This window comes from Phocoena phocoena, chromosome 12 (genome assembly GCF_963924675.1).
Source record: "Phocoena phocoena chromosome 12, mPhoPho1.1, whole genome shotgun sequence".
In the NCBI taxonomy this organism is placed as follows: domain Eukaryota; kingdom Metazoa; phylum Chordata; class Mammalia; order Artiodactyla; family Phocoenidae; genus Phocoena; species Phocoena phocoena.
In genome coordinates, this window is record NC_089230.1 from 34,773,922 (window position 1) to 34,789,055 (window position 15,134).

The following is a 15,134-nucleotide window of genomic DNA, read 5'->3' on the forward strand; positions in this document are numbered from 1 at the left end:
TATTTTAACTACTGATCCTGAGTATGCATACATTTTTCTATGACTCATTTTTGGAATTAGCAATTATTCATATTTTCCAAGTATGAGTTCAGTATGTTGATATTTCCTTGCCTAAAATGTGATATTATTCAAAACTCAGTGAAAAATAAGTTGCATTGTGCTTCCAGACATTAGATTTCACATCACACAAAAGTAAAAGGGATATCTCATTTTAAAATATATGTTTTGCATTGAGATATAAAATGTAATTGGACTCTGTTCATAAACTATTTCCTAAATCTGATCTCTTGCAAAAATAAGAAAAGCAGGCTTTTCCAGCAGAAACAACAAATAAACAAAACAAGCCTTTACAAGATATATTTTTCAATTATGGCAGCTTGGGCTCACAGAGGCTAGAGTTATGACCCGGTGGTGTATACACAGTATAAACACAAGAGTTCAGTAATTAGGTTTGAGTTAATTTTAAAGTTTCACTGGCCTGATGTATAATCAAGCAAAAGGTCATTACCCACACTGGTACATTTCACACAGAACCTCAGCAGCTAGAAATGGAAATGGACATGTCTTTACTTAAGCTTGCACAAATCAATCCCAGAAAGCCTTCATAGGAGTACTGGATTCTTTTTCTATTCATTTCAGAGCCAGTTTACTCACAAAAAAAGTTTTCTAGCAAACAAAAGAAATCAGAAAAAAAATTAGTTAAAATATTATTAGCATTATGCTAGACATGCCTCTCTAGTCTAAAACAGATGGAGTAAAACTTTGGTTACACTTTCTCACTTAAATGTTTTTTGCCATAAATAGTATTGGACAGGGATTACCCTATAGAAGAGTACAAGCTTCTAGATTTTGAGCTTTTTTTTTTGGAAGAAGATCATTTGCATCTGTTGTTTTGTCAGCCTAGCACTCATTTCTACACAGAACTGCTACTCATAGTGGCTCACGTGTCCCTTGGCTTCAATAGTGAGCATGTGACTGAGGCAGACCAATCACAGCACTCCACTTCCTCTGCCACAGTGATGGGTTCAAGGGTAGACATGTGAGCCAAGCTGGGTCAATTTTCACCTTCCACGAGATTGGATGAATGGACTCTGAAGGAGAGAGCGCACTATCCTTTTGGACCAAGAGCAGCGTGGATATAGATTTAGGGCTTCCCAAAGCCAGCTTTCCCTGCGAGTAGAGACAGACTCACTGTAGCAGGGGAGAACAAGGCCAATAAACAGACACAGAGGCAGGATGACTTGAAATGGCAAGAAAGAGAGAGGAGAGAAGAAGATGGAGCCAATGATATTGTTCGAGCACTTAGAGCAAACTGTGTCTTCAGCAAATAGTTTACTTTTTGCTTAGGGTAATTTGAAATCTGTCTTTTCAAATATCCTGATGAATACACAGAAGGTAACAGTGACCTTGGTGAAAAAGGACTGTCAATGAAAGATAAACACTCAGATATTGTTTTTCTGTTAAAATAATAATTACATACATTTGCAAATAATTTTTTAGAAAAACTGAAAAACAGTAAGAAAAATGATAGAAAAGCATTTCCAATTTAGGACATGAGGAATGGGGTGCTTTAACCAAAAGGAAAAGGGAACTGAATAGAAAATTAAATGGAAAGTGAAGTACCTGGGGAAGAGAGCAGAAACTTAGTGGAATAACAAGTTTTGAAGAATTTCTCATTTACACCCATTTTGTACATGTTAATGTACACTGATGCCAGCCACTGTGCCGAAAACTTTATGCTTGGATTTGTCCATTAGTACAAAAATATACCACATTCTATTTGGGGTCTGCTTTGACAGCAACGTACAAGAATTAAACCATTAGAGTGGTCTTTCCCTTTCCTGATGCTAAAAATGATAGGGTTTTAATGTAAACAAGTTTGAGGATGTTTCTGTTTCAATGAGGTCAGGGAATTTAATTGTAACCTGGCTGTATTTGCTTGGTCACACCTCTTGGGAGGCCTGTGGCGGAGGTAACCAGTCTTTTCTGTCAGGCTGTAACAATCTACAAAGTTAGTCTGCAACACTTCTATGAAGAAGTTACTGGAGTAGATAAAAAGAGAATAAGATAATGATCTATGGAAAGAATAATTCTTTTGTGCCTTCAAATGTGGGGTGTCTTCTTTGCCAAAGAGGTTTCAGCAACACCAGCAGTTTCAAGGAGTGACTGTGTTAGGGAGGTGGGAAGGAGGACAGGAGCATGAAAGGAGGAAGTGTCTTTTTTGGTGGAGAAATGTTTACTTTGTAATTAGCAAAGGACAAGAAGGCCCTTTTGGAAACTATACTTGGGGGTCCAGAATTTAAATTTATGCTGATGCTCTCTGAGGCTCTCTCTAGGGAACCCTCCTAATTGGCAGGGATCTCAGTTGGCTAGAACAGGCTGCACATGAAGCCAGGGTCTCAGGGTCATTTCTCCAAAGGGCCTGTTAACTCAGCTCTGTTCCACAGCCACAAGCTGTACCTTTAACCCTACTTAGCCATCTCACAAAAACACATTAGCATATCAACATGGTGGTCACAGAAAAATAGATTTGCCTTGAGACCAAAACAAAAAGTAGGCAGAGATATTTCGTTTTTGCCAGCATAAACAAATGTCTTTGTAAATGTGTTAGCAAACTAATGAAACTGCAGCTACCGACAGAAAAAAATTACAAAGATGAAAACTGTCCACACAAGCATATGCTACAAGTGAGCTGATCATCGATTGTCTTTACTTTGTGGACCAACATAAACCATGACACCAATATCTAGATTCATGATGGCAGGGACTTTTGTCTTTCTTGTCCATTGCCATATCTTCAGTACCTAAAAGTGCCTAGCACATAGCTGGTGCTTTAATAAACATGTGTTGAGTGTATGAAGGTATCCTGGCCTGGCCTTTTATTTATTCGTCCTATTCTGCCCTTTACAAACTGGAAAATACAATAGAAGTAATCTCCCTATATACCATCTCCTGCATCAAACACTGAGTGTTTTTACAAAGGAAGAGACACTACATTAGATAGGAAGAGAATGTTGAATAAAGGGCAATCACACTCATCTAACTGCAAACAAGAGAAAGACCTCTGGTAGATGGAGAAAACGGTTACAATTCTCCACTCATCCCTGTATGTGCATGCCAAGTTGCAAAGTAACTATGGGACTTCTCCCCCAAGAGGTGAAATCTATTTCAACTTTTGAATCAGGACTGGCCTTGTAACTTGCATAGAATAACAGAACATGGTGGGAGTAAAATTGTGCCAGTTCTGAGCCCAAACTCAAGAGGAACTGCTTCTTCTCTCCCTCTTAGAACCTTGTAGAACCCCCTAGCCACCTTGAGGATGATAGAAACAGCAGTTTCCTCCGTCCTCAGCCAGTCCACTACATTAGGGAGCCAGCCAGAACTGCACAGTGGATCCCAGCCCATATTACCCACCCACATTTATTGTTAAATAAATGGTGGTTGTTTTAAGCCTGTATGTTTGGGGGTTATTTCTTACTTATGCAGCAAAAGCTAACTTGAAACAACTTCACCCCGATGCACAGGAGCTAAACAATGGCAAGATCGTTGTTTGGTTGGGGGCTGAAGAATGCTTTGTTTACTACAGCTACTACTCTATTCAACAGACTGACCAGTGTGTGTTATGTTACACATACCAATGGGTTGAAAAGCATTAGATATTTATAAAAATCACAAAAAGGGGGCTTCCCTGGTCGTGCAGTGGTTGACAGTCCGCCTGCCGACGCAGGGGACACAGGTTTGTGCCCCGGTCCGGGAAGATCCCACATGCCGCGGAGCGGCTGGGCCCGTGAGCCGTGGCCGCTGAGCCTGCGCGTCTGGAGCCTGTGCTCCGCAACAGGAGAGGCCACAACAGTGAGAGGCCCGCGTATCGCAAAAAAAAAAAAAAAAAAAAAAATCACAAAAAGGAAATCTCAGAAAGTATAAGCATTTGCAAGAATAATTTATTATAAAAATTGTTTTAGAATAGAGATGCTGCAGTATACACACCAACACAGCACAGAAGCCTAAAAATGATTTTTCTACCACCAAAGCAAGGTAGGGACTACAAAGCTAATAACAACACTTAAGTATTTTCCCACTGTGAATAAAGCCCACCGTGAATTTTGACGACTATGAATGTCCCCAAAATCTTAGAGAGCCTACGAAAATGGAATGGTATGAACTTGGTATTGATTATAAAAAGATAAAAACTGCTGGTTGAATTATAAAAAATAGTATAGTACCTGGGATTGCAAAACATGAAATAAAAGGCTTATTTTCTGCAGAACTTTTTCATTAACACTGAGAAATTTAAGAACATACAATGTAATTGTCAAATGTGCTCAAGGCAAGAAACCTAGTAGCTGTCATTTTACTTTTTTCAAAATCTATCTAGGTGCTGGATGTGATCCTTCAGCTCCATTATTACAGAGGGAAGTAAACTGTGCATACATAAACAATCTTAGCATGGTCTTCAACCCACAAACCTGGGCAACACAGAATGCTTGCAAAGATCCTGCCACTGTAATGTCAATGTCAGAGGAATCAATGAAAGAAATTGGAGCCTGTCACAGAGGTGATAACACCCTTTTAACTATGTGGATAATAAATCCGGACACATAGCTGTGAAATTTGCAAGCTGATTTGATGCTTCAAAGATTAAGCTGTAATTGGTGGGAAAGAAACAAAGAAGAGTAAGAGTTGAGTAATATGGCAAAGGAGAAAATATGTAATCAAATAAATCAGTGCATAGGTCATGAATGAGCATAACTGAAAAGGACCCAAAGATGAACCATGTTTTCATGAGGATCTTCAGAGGTTAGGAGTGCCTCCATCCTTCAAAAACAATAGCATACCTGTATTAATATTAAAGGCCTAATATTTAAATTAAGTTGTGGCGTATACAAACTGTAATGTTTTCATCAGTAACAATGGTACTCTAGGTCTAGTTCTAGTATTTACAAAATTCAGAGAGATAAAATTTTGGAGTATTAGGTTGAACCCTATGAAACTGCTTATATTTGACCATTTATAATCAACAAAAATGGCAGTTTCATATGGTTTAACCGAGTAGATAGGAGTGTATTAAAAAACAAGAGATGACTGTAGCCACATAATTTGTCTCAGTGGAGAGAGAGCTAAATAGTGATTAAACAAATGACAGCCCTCTCCATTGGGGACATTAAATGAAAAACTGGGCTTAGCCTTTAAGAGAAAGTCCATACATTTGTATTAAGGAACATTGCTCAGAGTGAAAGGCATTATTTATTTGCAATAGACTACCTTTCTTGGAGGTTTTAAACATAGCTAAATATTTTCGTGTGGTACTGGAATATTTGAAATTCAAACAATATTAATTTTTAATAAAATTGATTATTACCTTTGTAATGATTGGGGGGCAAAAATTTCCCCTCTGTTTCACCAAATTGTTCTTGTTACCAAAGGTCTGCACCATGTGCAGGCTTCCATTGGTGGCAATGAAAGGTTTTCACTGGTCCTTCCCAGAATCAAAACAAAAAACCCATTTGGGTAAGGACTAACATGGCCTCAAAGAGAGATTGTTGAGTTTATACCAGGGTTGCTCATCTTTGGCACTACTGGCAGATAATTTTTGATGTGCGAGGCTGTCCTGTGCGTTGTAAAATATTTAGCAGCCTCTCCCCACTAGATGCCTGTAGCGTCCCCCTCCTCCAAGTGTGACAATGAGAAGTGTGCCCTGGGGAGCAAAATCATGCCTGGTTGAAAACCACAGTCTTTAATGCCACTCTTATCTCAGCTCTGTACTTTGTCGAATTTTCTCTGACCTGTGTTAAAGGGCTAGTGTACTGATTGGGTGTAGGGAAAGAGCAGAAAGCTCCCATCCTCCAGTGCTTAAACAGGATGAGTGTCTGTAGGCCAGCTGGTCCTCCTGCATGAGGTGATGGTGGTGAGAGGCCATCATCAAAATTCTCCCAGCCAGTTGGCATCCTACAATTTTGAGCTAATGACTCCTTCTATTTGGATTTTGAGAACTGTTCTGAAAATCTTGGCTAAATGTCTCGTTTTGAATTTGACTGAAGCTTTAATATGAATCCTTCCTGTATAAAACTCAACTCTTCATCACTGGAGTAGTTGTTATAAAGATTTTAAGAAGTTAACTAAAAGACAGAGGTGCAAACCTGGGAACAAAGTGGACTCATTTTTTATTTGTTTCCTTTTTTAAAAACAAATTTTACTGTAACTTTAAATATAGTGCTCATGATAAATGTAATGCATATTTATAATACTGGTATTTGAAAACATGATTAATAACAATTTGTAAGTTAACATATAACACTTTTCTTCTATGTAAAACCTAGTAGAATTTTACAACTGTACTTTTAATTTTGGGAAGGCACATAAGGTGACCTTCAGTATGTTCAAATAATGCAGTAATTCCCACACTTGTTTCTTCCCTGGAAATGTCTCTGGACATTTTATTTATTTATATTTTAATGGATTCTTTTTCTCCTTCTCTGCTAAGAAGGATGCTATTTCTTCTTTACACCAAGAAAGTAGACCCTGCCCCATTTCTTCCATGACTCTGTTCTTCTCTCTCCTTTCTATCCCAAGATCATGTACTACATGTAATTAATTAGGATCTTATTCATGCAATTCACCAAAGAACAAAATTTCTTTCATTCTTTGTGAATTGCCTCAAAACCCATTACCTACAGGAAATTCTCTTCAGTTAATTAAAGGAATGTACAAATGAATGAGAAACATTTTGGTGATCTTCCTTTCTTTGCACCCTGCCTTCCAACCCAAACAAAAAAAATCACTCTTTTGCATCAAACGCTGACAAATATATGCTCCCCTGTTCTGTTTCACTTCCCCTTATCTAAAATGGTTACAAGCAATATATCAAAAGAGTTAATAAGTATGAATTGGCAGCCATTAAAAGTGCATTTTCTCCTTGTTTACTTCTATTTACAATATATTGTTTTAAGGCATATGTGATACTAGTATATATGTTAGCCTTCATAATCTCTTAAAATAAACGTTATATATCTTTGACATTTAAGATATATAACTCAATTGAGATAGGCTCAAGCTAGAAACTACTGCATTGGTAATAACTTCTTATTAAAGCTAGTAATTGATGGAGAATTTAAGATATTAAAAGGCAGCATGCCAGGTAAAGGGCAATAATCCTAAATGTGCAAACAAGTAGTACATCAGATAAAAGTTTAGATTTGGGGCTATAGAAATGACATTTATCTCCTCAGATTAACTTCCTATAAGTATTCTAAGCATGAGAAGAATATTAGTAAAGAAAAATGTGTGTATGTGTAAGATTTTGCAACCAATTTTTCATATATATATGAAAATTTCATATATATAAATATGCATCTCACAACTAGAATAATCCATTCTGTTACTAAAAACTAGTTCCTCCTATTCAGCTTCTTCTTTGTGTACATTTTAGAAAGTCATTTCTGGATCTTATCATTCTTCCCTGGAGACCTTGCCTTTGGCAATTACAACACAGCAGAAAAATTCCTGAACACATGCTCCATACCTTTTCCAAATATGAGTTATCTACTTCTGTCTATTGTTAACCTCTTGGGCAGGGAAGATAGATGTAAGTTTAAATTCAAGATTTTCAGGCTAAATTTTTTTTTTAAAAAACCTTATCTTTTAGCTTTCTCATCTGAAAATGCTCAGCGATGAATCTAAATGATGCTATTTTATGAATCTACAATCATTTAGGTGCAGTTCAAGTAACAGCTATTCTAGTGGTAGGAGAAATCATGCCTTCATCACTTTATTGTGTTTATATTTATCACTATTGTATAGCTCTGAGATATACAATATAAACAAGAAGACTCTGGGTAGTGTTATTATTTTGACGTGATATTTGATACAGTGGCATATCCAGGGGTCATAATTACTTTTCTATTTGGTTTCTTCATATTCAAATAGATATATTTTTGATATTTGAGTTACCATTAAGAGAAGTTAAGAAAACTAATAGGTTAGAGAAGTAAGCAATGAAGGGAGAAGTGGTTACCTTCCTATCTTAAATTTCTAGGCTACTTGAGAAATTATTTTTGACAGACATATAAAAAGATGAATGAAAATTAAATAAAAATGGAACCAAATCTTGAATTTAATTATACATGTAATCCACATCTCCTACTTAGTAGTCTATGGATTATCAAATTTGAAAAAGAATAAAGCACCTAAAATTTTCTAGTTGTATAACATTTTCTTTGTAAACATAAAATGCCAATGTATCCTACTCAGAGGAGAAGAAACAAGGACCAGAAAGAAATTTTTAAGTCAAGCTTATGTTACAGGTTACTATTTTAAACTTCTTATGGCATTACTTATCTTAGTTGTTGCTAGTTTAAAAACTAACATTTTCAATGTTAATGTTTAAGTCAGTGCTAGCAAAATATATTAGAAGACCACATCCTCAAATAAAAGAAAAAAATGTAATTAGTATCATAATTTAATTTTTCTATTGGATGAGATTTTCTTCACTTATATTTTAAAAGCAAAGTATACTAAATACTGATTAGTAATGTAGAATCTTTGTGGAAAGAATAATATGAACAAAGACCACCTGTAAGTCATTAAATTTTAAGAAAATTTAGTAAACATAAGTAAATGTACGGCTATGGGAGCTTACCAACAAGTAGAGTGATGAAATATTTTATTTCCAAATCCAACTTTTAAAATCTAAGATGTTTTAAATTAATTGGTAACAAACGCCAGAAAGACCTTTTTCACTAGCCAACTTTCATTCCTTAAACCTAATTTTAATCAAAACCTCTTATAAATTTACAAAAACTTGAAGTTCCCTTAAAATAATCCATGTATTCAAAAAGTTTATCACATTAACTATTTGATTACTAATGGCAACGACATGCTGTATCCATCCTGATGATGGTCAGTTTGGTCTTTCGGTACAGTGAAAGACACTGCAAAGTACGGGGGACCAAGTCCTTTCTTGTATGAGCAAAGTTCAAGTTTTCACAGCACCCTCTTCTGTGTTTCCATCGAAATTTTCCACACACCAAACCTCCCTTACTATGTGATATTGTGATTGTCTGCTTAAACATCTCAACCTTTCACTGGACTCTGAGTATAACTTCAGGATAGGGATGGTACTCTATTCAGTTGTGAATCCCCAGGGCTTAGCACTATGTGTGGCCATAAAATAAAAATTCAATAAAATGATGTTGAATGAATGAATGAATGGAATAAACAAAGGAATTTCAACTACAGAGTCAGCCAAGCTGCAATTAATTGAGAGGATCATTTATAGACTCACCAATAGCTACATAACATATTTGTAGGCAGTGGTGCTGAGGATTAGTGAGAAAGATGGAAAAATTATATTTTAAAAGTCAACAACTGCAGATCTTCTATATGGAAGTTTAATCACCTTAAAGCATCAGATTAAATGATATATTTTTCCTTGGCACTCATACGACTTCAGAACAGCCCTTACACAGAGTTATTTAATATTGATTTGGTAGGTTCTATAATCTGATGTATGAAATTACTGTAATATGAAAAAAAATCTGGGGATAAAATGTCACGAATGCTTGTATTATACTTATGAAATATGTAACCTTTAAAATATGTTTAGCTACAAAAGCTTAACACCTAATTGCACTACTTTGGTTTGTAGGCAATGAAGAAAGGAGTAAGCTGATGGCTGGTATTCACCATGTTCATGTACCAAATGTTATTATTAGACCTTGTGTTTCTGAGGCTTCCCCTAAGTTTTCCAGGTACTAGGAAGGTAGATGATAGGAAAGATAATGGCTCAAAAGGAAGATATAGGCATATATTATATGCTTATAATGCAGCCCCCTTCCCTAAGATGCAATTAGCACACTTTTGTGTAGTTTAAAGTTCTGATATCAAGCTCCATTTTAAAAAATTACCACATCGATATTCTGTAATTTACAGCCAACATATTCTTTGTTTGGTACACATTTTAGGGTTTTCAGACATGAGTGATAATAATAAATGTTTCCTAAGAAATAAAGTGAAATTTGCATCAAATCATGAGGATTCAGACAAGCACATGTTAGTATGATTGTACCTCGTTCTCCCTTCTGACACTTCTTTCTCTGCACTGTACACTTCCTTGTCTCACTGGTGGGGGGACACAGGTTACCCTTTGCTGATGGATGCTGTATTATTTCTCGGACCCGTGTTTCAGTCCCTCTTTTGAAGCCACATGTTTTTCCTTTTTTCGTGCATGGACTCCAAGGACTCCATTCACTGGCCTCACAGTGCACTGAAACAGAACACCAGAAACAGCCTCAGTTCGCTCACACATAGTTTCACAATTGTTAAGTAAACAAGAAGGCATGCTTCCATCAATACTTGCCCAAATTCTGAGCAGCAATCCTGCAGAACAAAGTTGGGCAAGATGACTTAAAGATAAAACAAAGAGAAAGTGAAAGCAGGAATAGAATGTTCTCCACTTTTTGGTCCTCATATTATCAGGTAAACTCACTCTTGCGTTGGGTTTACTTTTCACTGTAGATTTGATTAACCCAGGCATGAATATAATTATTCACAACTGACCAATGCTTTACAATTTCTAGAGCACTGCTACAATTATTGATGGATCCTGACCATAACTTGATAGGTTAGTCATTATTACATACTCGAGAATTGATTCTCAAAGTTTAGTGTGCAACAGAATCACCTGCAGGGAGGACTTGCTAAAACAAAGAATGCTGGACCTCTCCCCACCCAGAGTTTCCAATTCAGTTGCCTGCGGTGGGGCCTGGGAATTTGCATTTCTAATGATACACGTGATGCACATTTGCAGGTACTGAGAACACACTTTGAGAACTTCTGTGCTAGAGAATGATTAAGCAAAAAATGAATTCAGGTGCTTGGCCTACAACTCAGTGCTTTTTCTACTTCATGTGCCTTTTCTTGAGTACTTAAATATTGTCATTTATTCATGGATGTAGATCAGGCATAGCAGTATCTGTTTTGAGTGAATTCTGGGTCAATTTCTGCTGATAAACTGCTTCTAGAATTCACCTGACAGGCTGACTTTTAGGATGAACTGATATACTTTTTCTAAAACTTCTTTTGTAGATGTTTCCCTTTTTCTGTGTGTATCAATCTTTTCAGTTTTGGCTTTACAAGGTATTATAATGGATTTTTGCACTTCTAATAAAAATAAACACCTGCAAGATGATATTCTTATATTTATGTTCATAAAATTTCCTGACTTACAAAGGAAACGGTTTGCAACAGTAACTCTTTCAGATGATATGACTCTCTTTCCACAAAAACAAATTCCCAGTAACCTTGCTGCCTTCTGATTTAACGAATCCTTATTTTAGAGCAGAATACCATTTTTCATACAACCTCAAGAAATATAACCTAAATGTTTCAGAAATTTAAAACCATTCACAATACATTTTTTTTCACATGCTTTTTCAGTCACTTTCAGGTACCTGAATGCAACACAGAGTTGAATGGAAATGATTAGATAAGTGAATTTAAGTTTCTATGAAGTTAAATGAACTTTACTGAACCACTTTCAAAGGAGTCTTCATGTTCAGTTGGTTAAAGAACAGAGCGACCAAATCACTTAATGATATCATAATCTCTTGCCAGTTAAGGTCATATCTCTGATCCCAATATTAGTCATTAAAAAGTAGGGGAGCTTTGCACATACAAATAAAAACACCTCCAAGAAAGCAAATGGAAAAATAAAAATCCAAGTTTGTGAGCTGTAACTTTGTCCAGTATTCGTTTAATGCCAGAACTACGTGGACTAAATTAGAAAAAAATTACGTGATGTGGAAATCACCCAAACTTTTGTGATTTTCATAAAAGCAAAGGAGGTCTAGGCAAATGTACACCTAGACTTAAGAAAAACAGATTTAAAAAATTACAACATAGGTAGCTATGAGTCTTTAGTCAGATGATGAATGGTTCTAAAAATGAAATTTTAGTGCCAATCTTAGATTATTCCATTGAAGAAGGAGGAAAAATATTCACAACTAGCAAGTTCAGATATAAAGAGCTCTAATAAGATGGAATAGTTAAAAGGCCTTGAGAGGAGAAGAAATTTTCTTAGCTAAATACTTTCAAATGAACCTTTAATGTTAGTATCCAAAAAATATTTTTGGAAAGAATGGAAACTTTGTTGATCATGTAAAGACAACAAATAGGTTGATTTAAGTAGTATTCAGGTCATTAAATGAACAATATAGATCTGGGGCACTATTTGGTTACGAGGTAGTTAAGAAAGAAACAGAACTGCTCAACAGAAACTGCATTTCTTCTATCCTCTGTATTAAGAACAATCTTAACATTGGAACATTTAACTGTTCACTAATGAAACAAGTGTCTCAAAAAATGTTGTTAGCTCCTTGTCCCTGGAAGTGGTCATGGTGTGGCTGATCGTCAGCCTGGAATGCTGTAAAAGGGATTCTTGAACTGGAAGGAAAGTTGAATTGGATATTTCACCAGTAATGGTCTTAAAAACATTATTCATTTGTTCTCATTCTTGCTGCCTGACTGCATGGTTCCAGAGAGAACATAACAAGGCCATGTTCTTTGCTACTCACTCTTTGGAGCTAGATATCTTCCCTCTGTGACTAGTTGAACAGCACCAACACTCCAAGAAGAGCAATGAGGATGGCAGAATGACAGTGCAGAAAGGAAGCAAATTTCTGGAGCACAAAGTGGAAGAAATACATTCTCCTATAAAATTGGATTCAGTCGACATTTTTGCTTAATTTGACTTGCAAACCATGAGGAGTGGGTATGTTGTGACATAAATCTTTTACCCTAGCTCTGTATGAAGGTGGTGTTTTCTGTTTATGACATGTTCTCTCAATTTAAAATCTGGGTAAGAAACAAGTCATGCAGTATAGATTTTAGCAAAGGGAGAGACACATTCTTCAACCTCTGCCGTAGAGAGCTAGAGTAGAGGTACTAATTATAGCACTGACAATAACTCACGCTGTGTCCTTGGGATCATCATTTCAGCTCTCTGGGTCCTAGGTTTCATATTTGTTAAAGGAACAGCCTTTAATGGTCCTTTGTGATCATCAAGCAAGTCATCATTTTTTGTGAAATTCTGAGGCAATCCCACAGGCATCCACACAAGTGCTTGTAGGCCAGATACCACGTGATGGGAGACATCCCTTACGCAGCAAGCAACAAGAGCCAGCTGGGAACTAAAGTTGTTGATTTGCCTATTCCTATGTCCTAGGTCATCTGTTCAATGAGCCTGATTCACTAAATGGCTTTTAGATTGCTAACCCCTATTCTAAAATATATAAATTTCTTAAACGTAATTGTGTTAACCAAACAGTCTTTGTCTAAACAGTATTATAAATTACCAGGAAGCCTTAATAGCTAATCCAACAGTGCCAGGTGTTAAATGCTGTCTGATAGGAAAGCATTAACACATTTAAATAAATGGACTTTGAAGGACTGATGCTACACCTTCAACAACTAAGAAAATCTAAACATTGCCCCTTTCCTGGGTAGAGCAATATCACAGACTTTCCGCAACTTATCCTGAATTTCGGTCCTTGAATATTTTCAGAACTGTTTCCTATTTTCTCCACAGTTTGGAAGTTAGCACCTCTAATCATCAGCCCTCAGGACCTACAGAGAGATGAACTTGAAGTGCTTTCTCATGTACCTTTTACCCTATTTCTAAGTTATTTTTCTGTGTTTTTATTGACTAGAGGAAAAAGTAAGACTGAACCAAATTGAGCCATGAGCTGTTTCAGGAAAGTTGTTTTCCAGATGCTTCTGAGATTATCTTTAAAATATCATCCATTTGTTTCCTTCTCACAAAAACTTTGTTTAGAAATAAATGTCTCATGTGGACCTGAAATGGTTAAACCACCACTTTAGAGTTATTTCTCCAGTACTTAAGATTCTAAAGGATCTGTCTGTGGGGAGCCCAGGGGTGTCCTGGAGACTATCTTGCACTGAATCAAGGGGACAATTGTGTGCATTTGCCAACAGCACTGCAGTATCAAGAGGTTCTTGCAGCTCTTGCCCAGGGGATTCTGAGATTTAGTATGCTGTTTCCCCATTTGGTTTAGCATCTGCTCCCCAACTGTTCACCAAGCTCGTAGCTGTAGTAGCTGCACACCATTTAAAACAGGGAAAATACAGCCTGACAGTGATCCGTTATTAGGCAAACAACTTGTCTGAGGAACCTCTCCTCCAGGAAACTCAGCCTGCAATTAATCAGGCCCTGGGACTGTGTCCTTCTGTCAGTCTAAGTCCAAAATACTCTCCTTGTGTCTGAATACCTGTGCAAGCAGGGTGTTTCAGCAAAGCAGTGTGAGAGAAAAAAGTGAGATTTTTTTTAACCATATCAGATCCAGTTCTCGAAGTCTTTGATCCATCTACTGAGTATTAAAGGGCTGTATCCAGAGAATATGTTTCCTCCTTTTGGAAAATAAGTTTGGTCATTGGTTGACATTAGATCTAGGTGGAAACTCTTAACCTAAGGTGGAAATTTAGTTCAAGATCAAATTTGTGTGTGTGTGTGTGTGTGTGTGTGTGTGTGTGTGTGTGTATATATATATATATATATATGTGTGTGCATGTATACATATAAATTACTATAAGTAAAACTTCATTAGATAATGATACAAAATAAGTCGGTAATGATCACAATAGTTGAAACAGTTATCGATGGTCCCTAAGAAATAACAGTGCACGCACAGGGTGTTAAATTTACTGTGATACACGCTGAGTAAGGCCCATTAGGATGGTATCTTTGTAAAGAAGGAGGGAGCGAGCCTCTTAGAGGTGGTCCCTCAGGCTCTTGTGAGACAGCACTTTGAGCAGCGTTTCCATGGAGACTGACATTATCATCTCTGGTGTTTCTCATCCCTCCTAAGTCTTAGAGCTCCTCCTCACCAATACTGACGCACTCCATGGTATGGTTATTGGCTTCCAACCCTTCTGGGCAATTGTCAAGGCACTTTCCAAGGTGTAAGTAAAATCCATTTTTACACTTTGTGCAGAAATTTTTGTTGAAACAGGTATCACAGTCAGCTTTGCATTCTGAAACCAAAAAAAGAAAAGAGAAATATGCTTCCATTAGCGTCAGTTAACTATTTATTGTTGGTCCAGTTCTGTATGCTTACAACACA

At 36.7% G+C, this 15,134-nt stretch overlaps 1 protein-coding gene across 1 annotated transcript in view; it reads right to left on the reverse strand.

Moving 5' to 3' along the window:
* Positions 1 to 15,134, reverse strand: part of RSPO3 (R-spondin 3) — a 75,860-nt gene that overhangs the window by 27,503 nt on the left and 33,223 nt on the right. Inside the window, exons 3-4 of the mRNA XM_065888958.1 lie at positions 14,899 to 15,045; positions 10,064 to 10,261 (exon numbers count right to left, since the gene is read on the reverse strand). Of these exons, the coding sequence (XP_065745030.1) occupies positions 10,064 to 10,261; positions 14,899 to 15,045 (345 nt within the window). The remainder of the gene's footprint in view (positions 1 to 10,063; positions 10,262 to 14,898; positions 15,046 to 15,134) is intronic.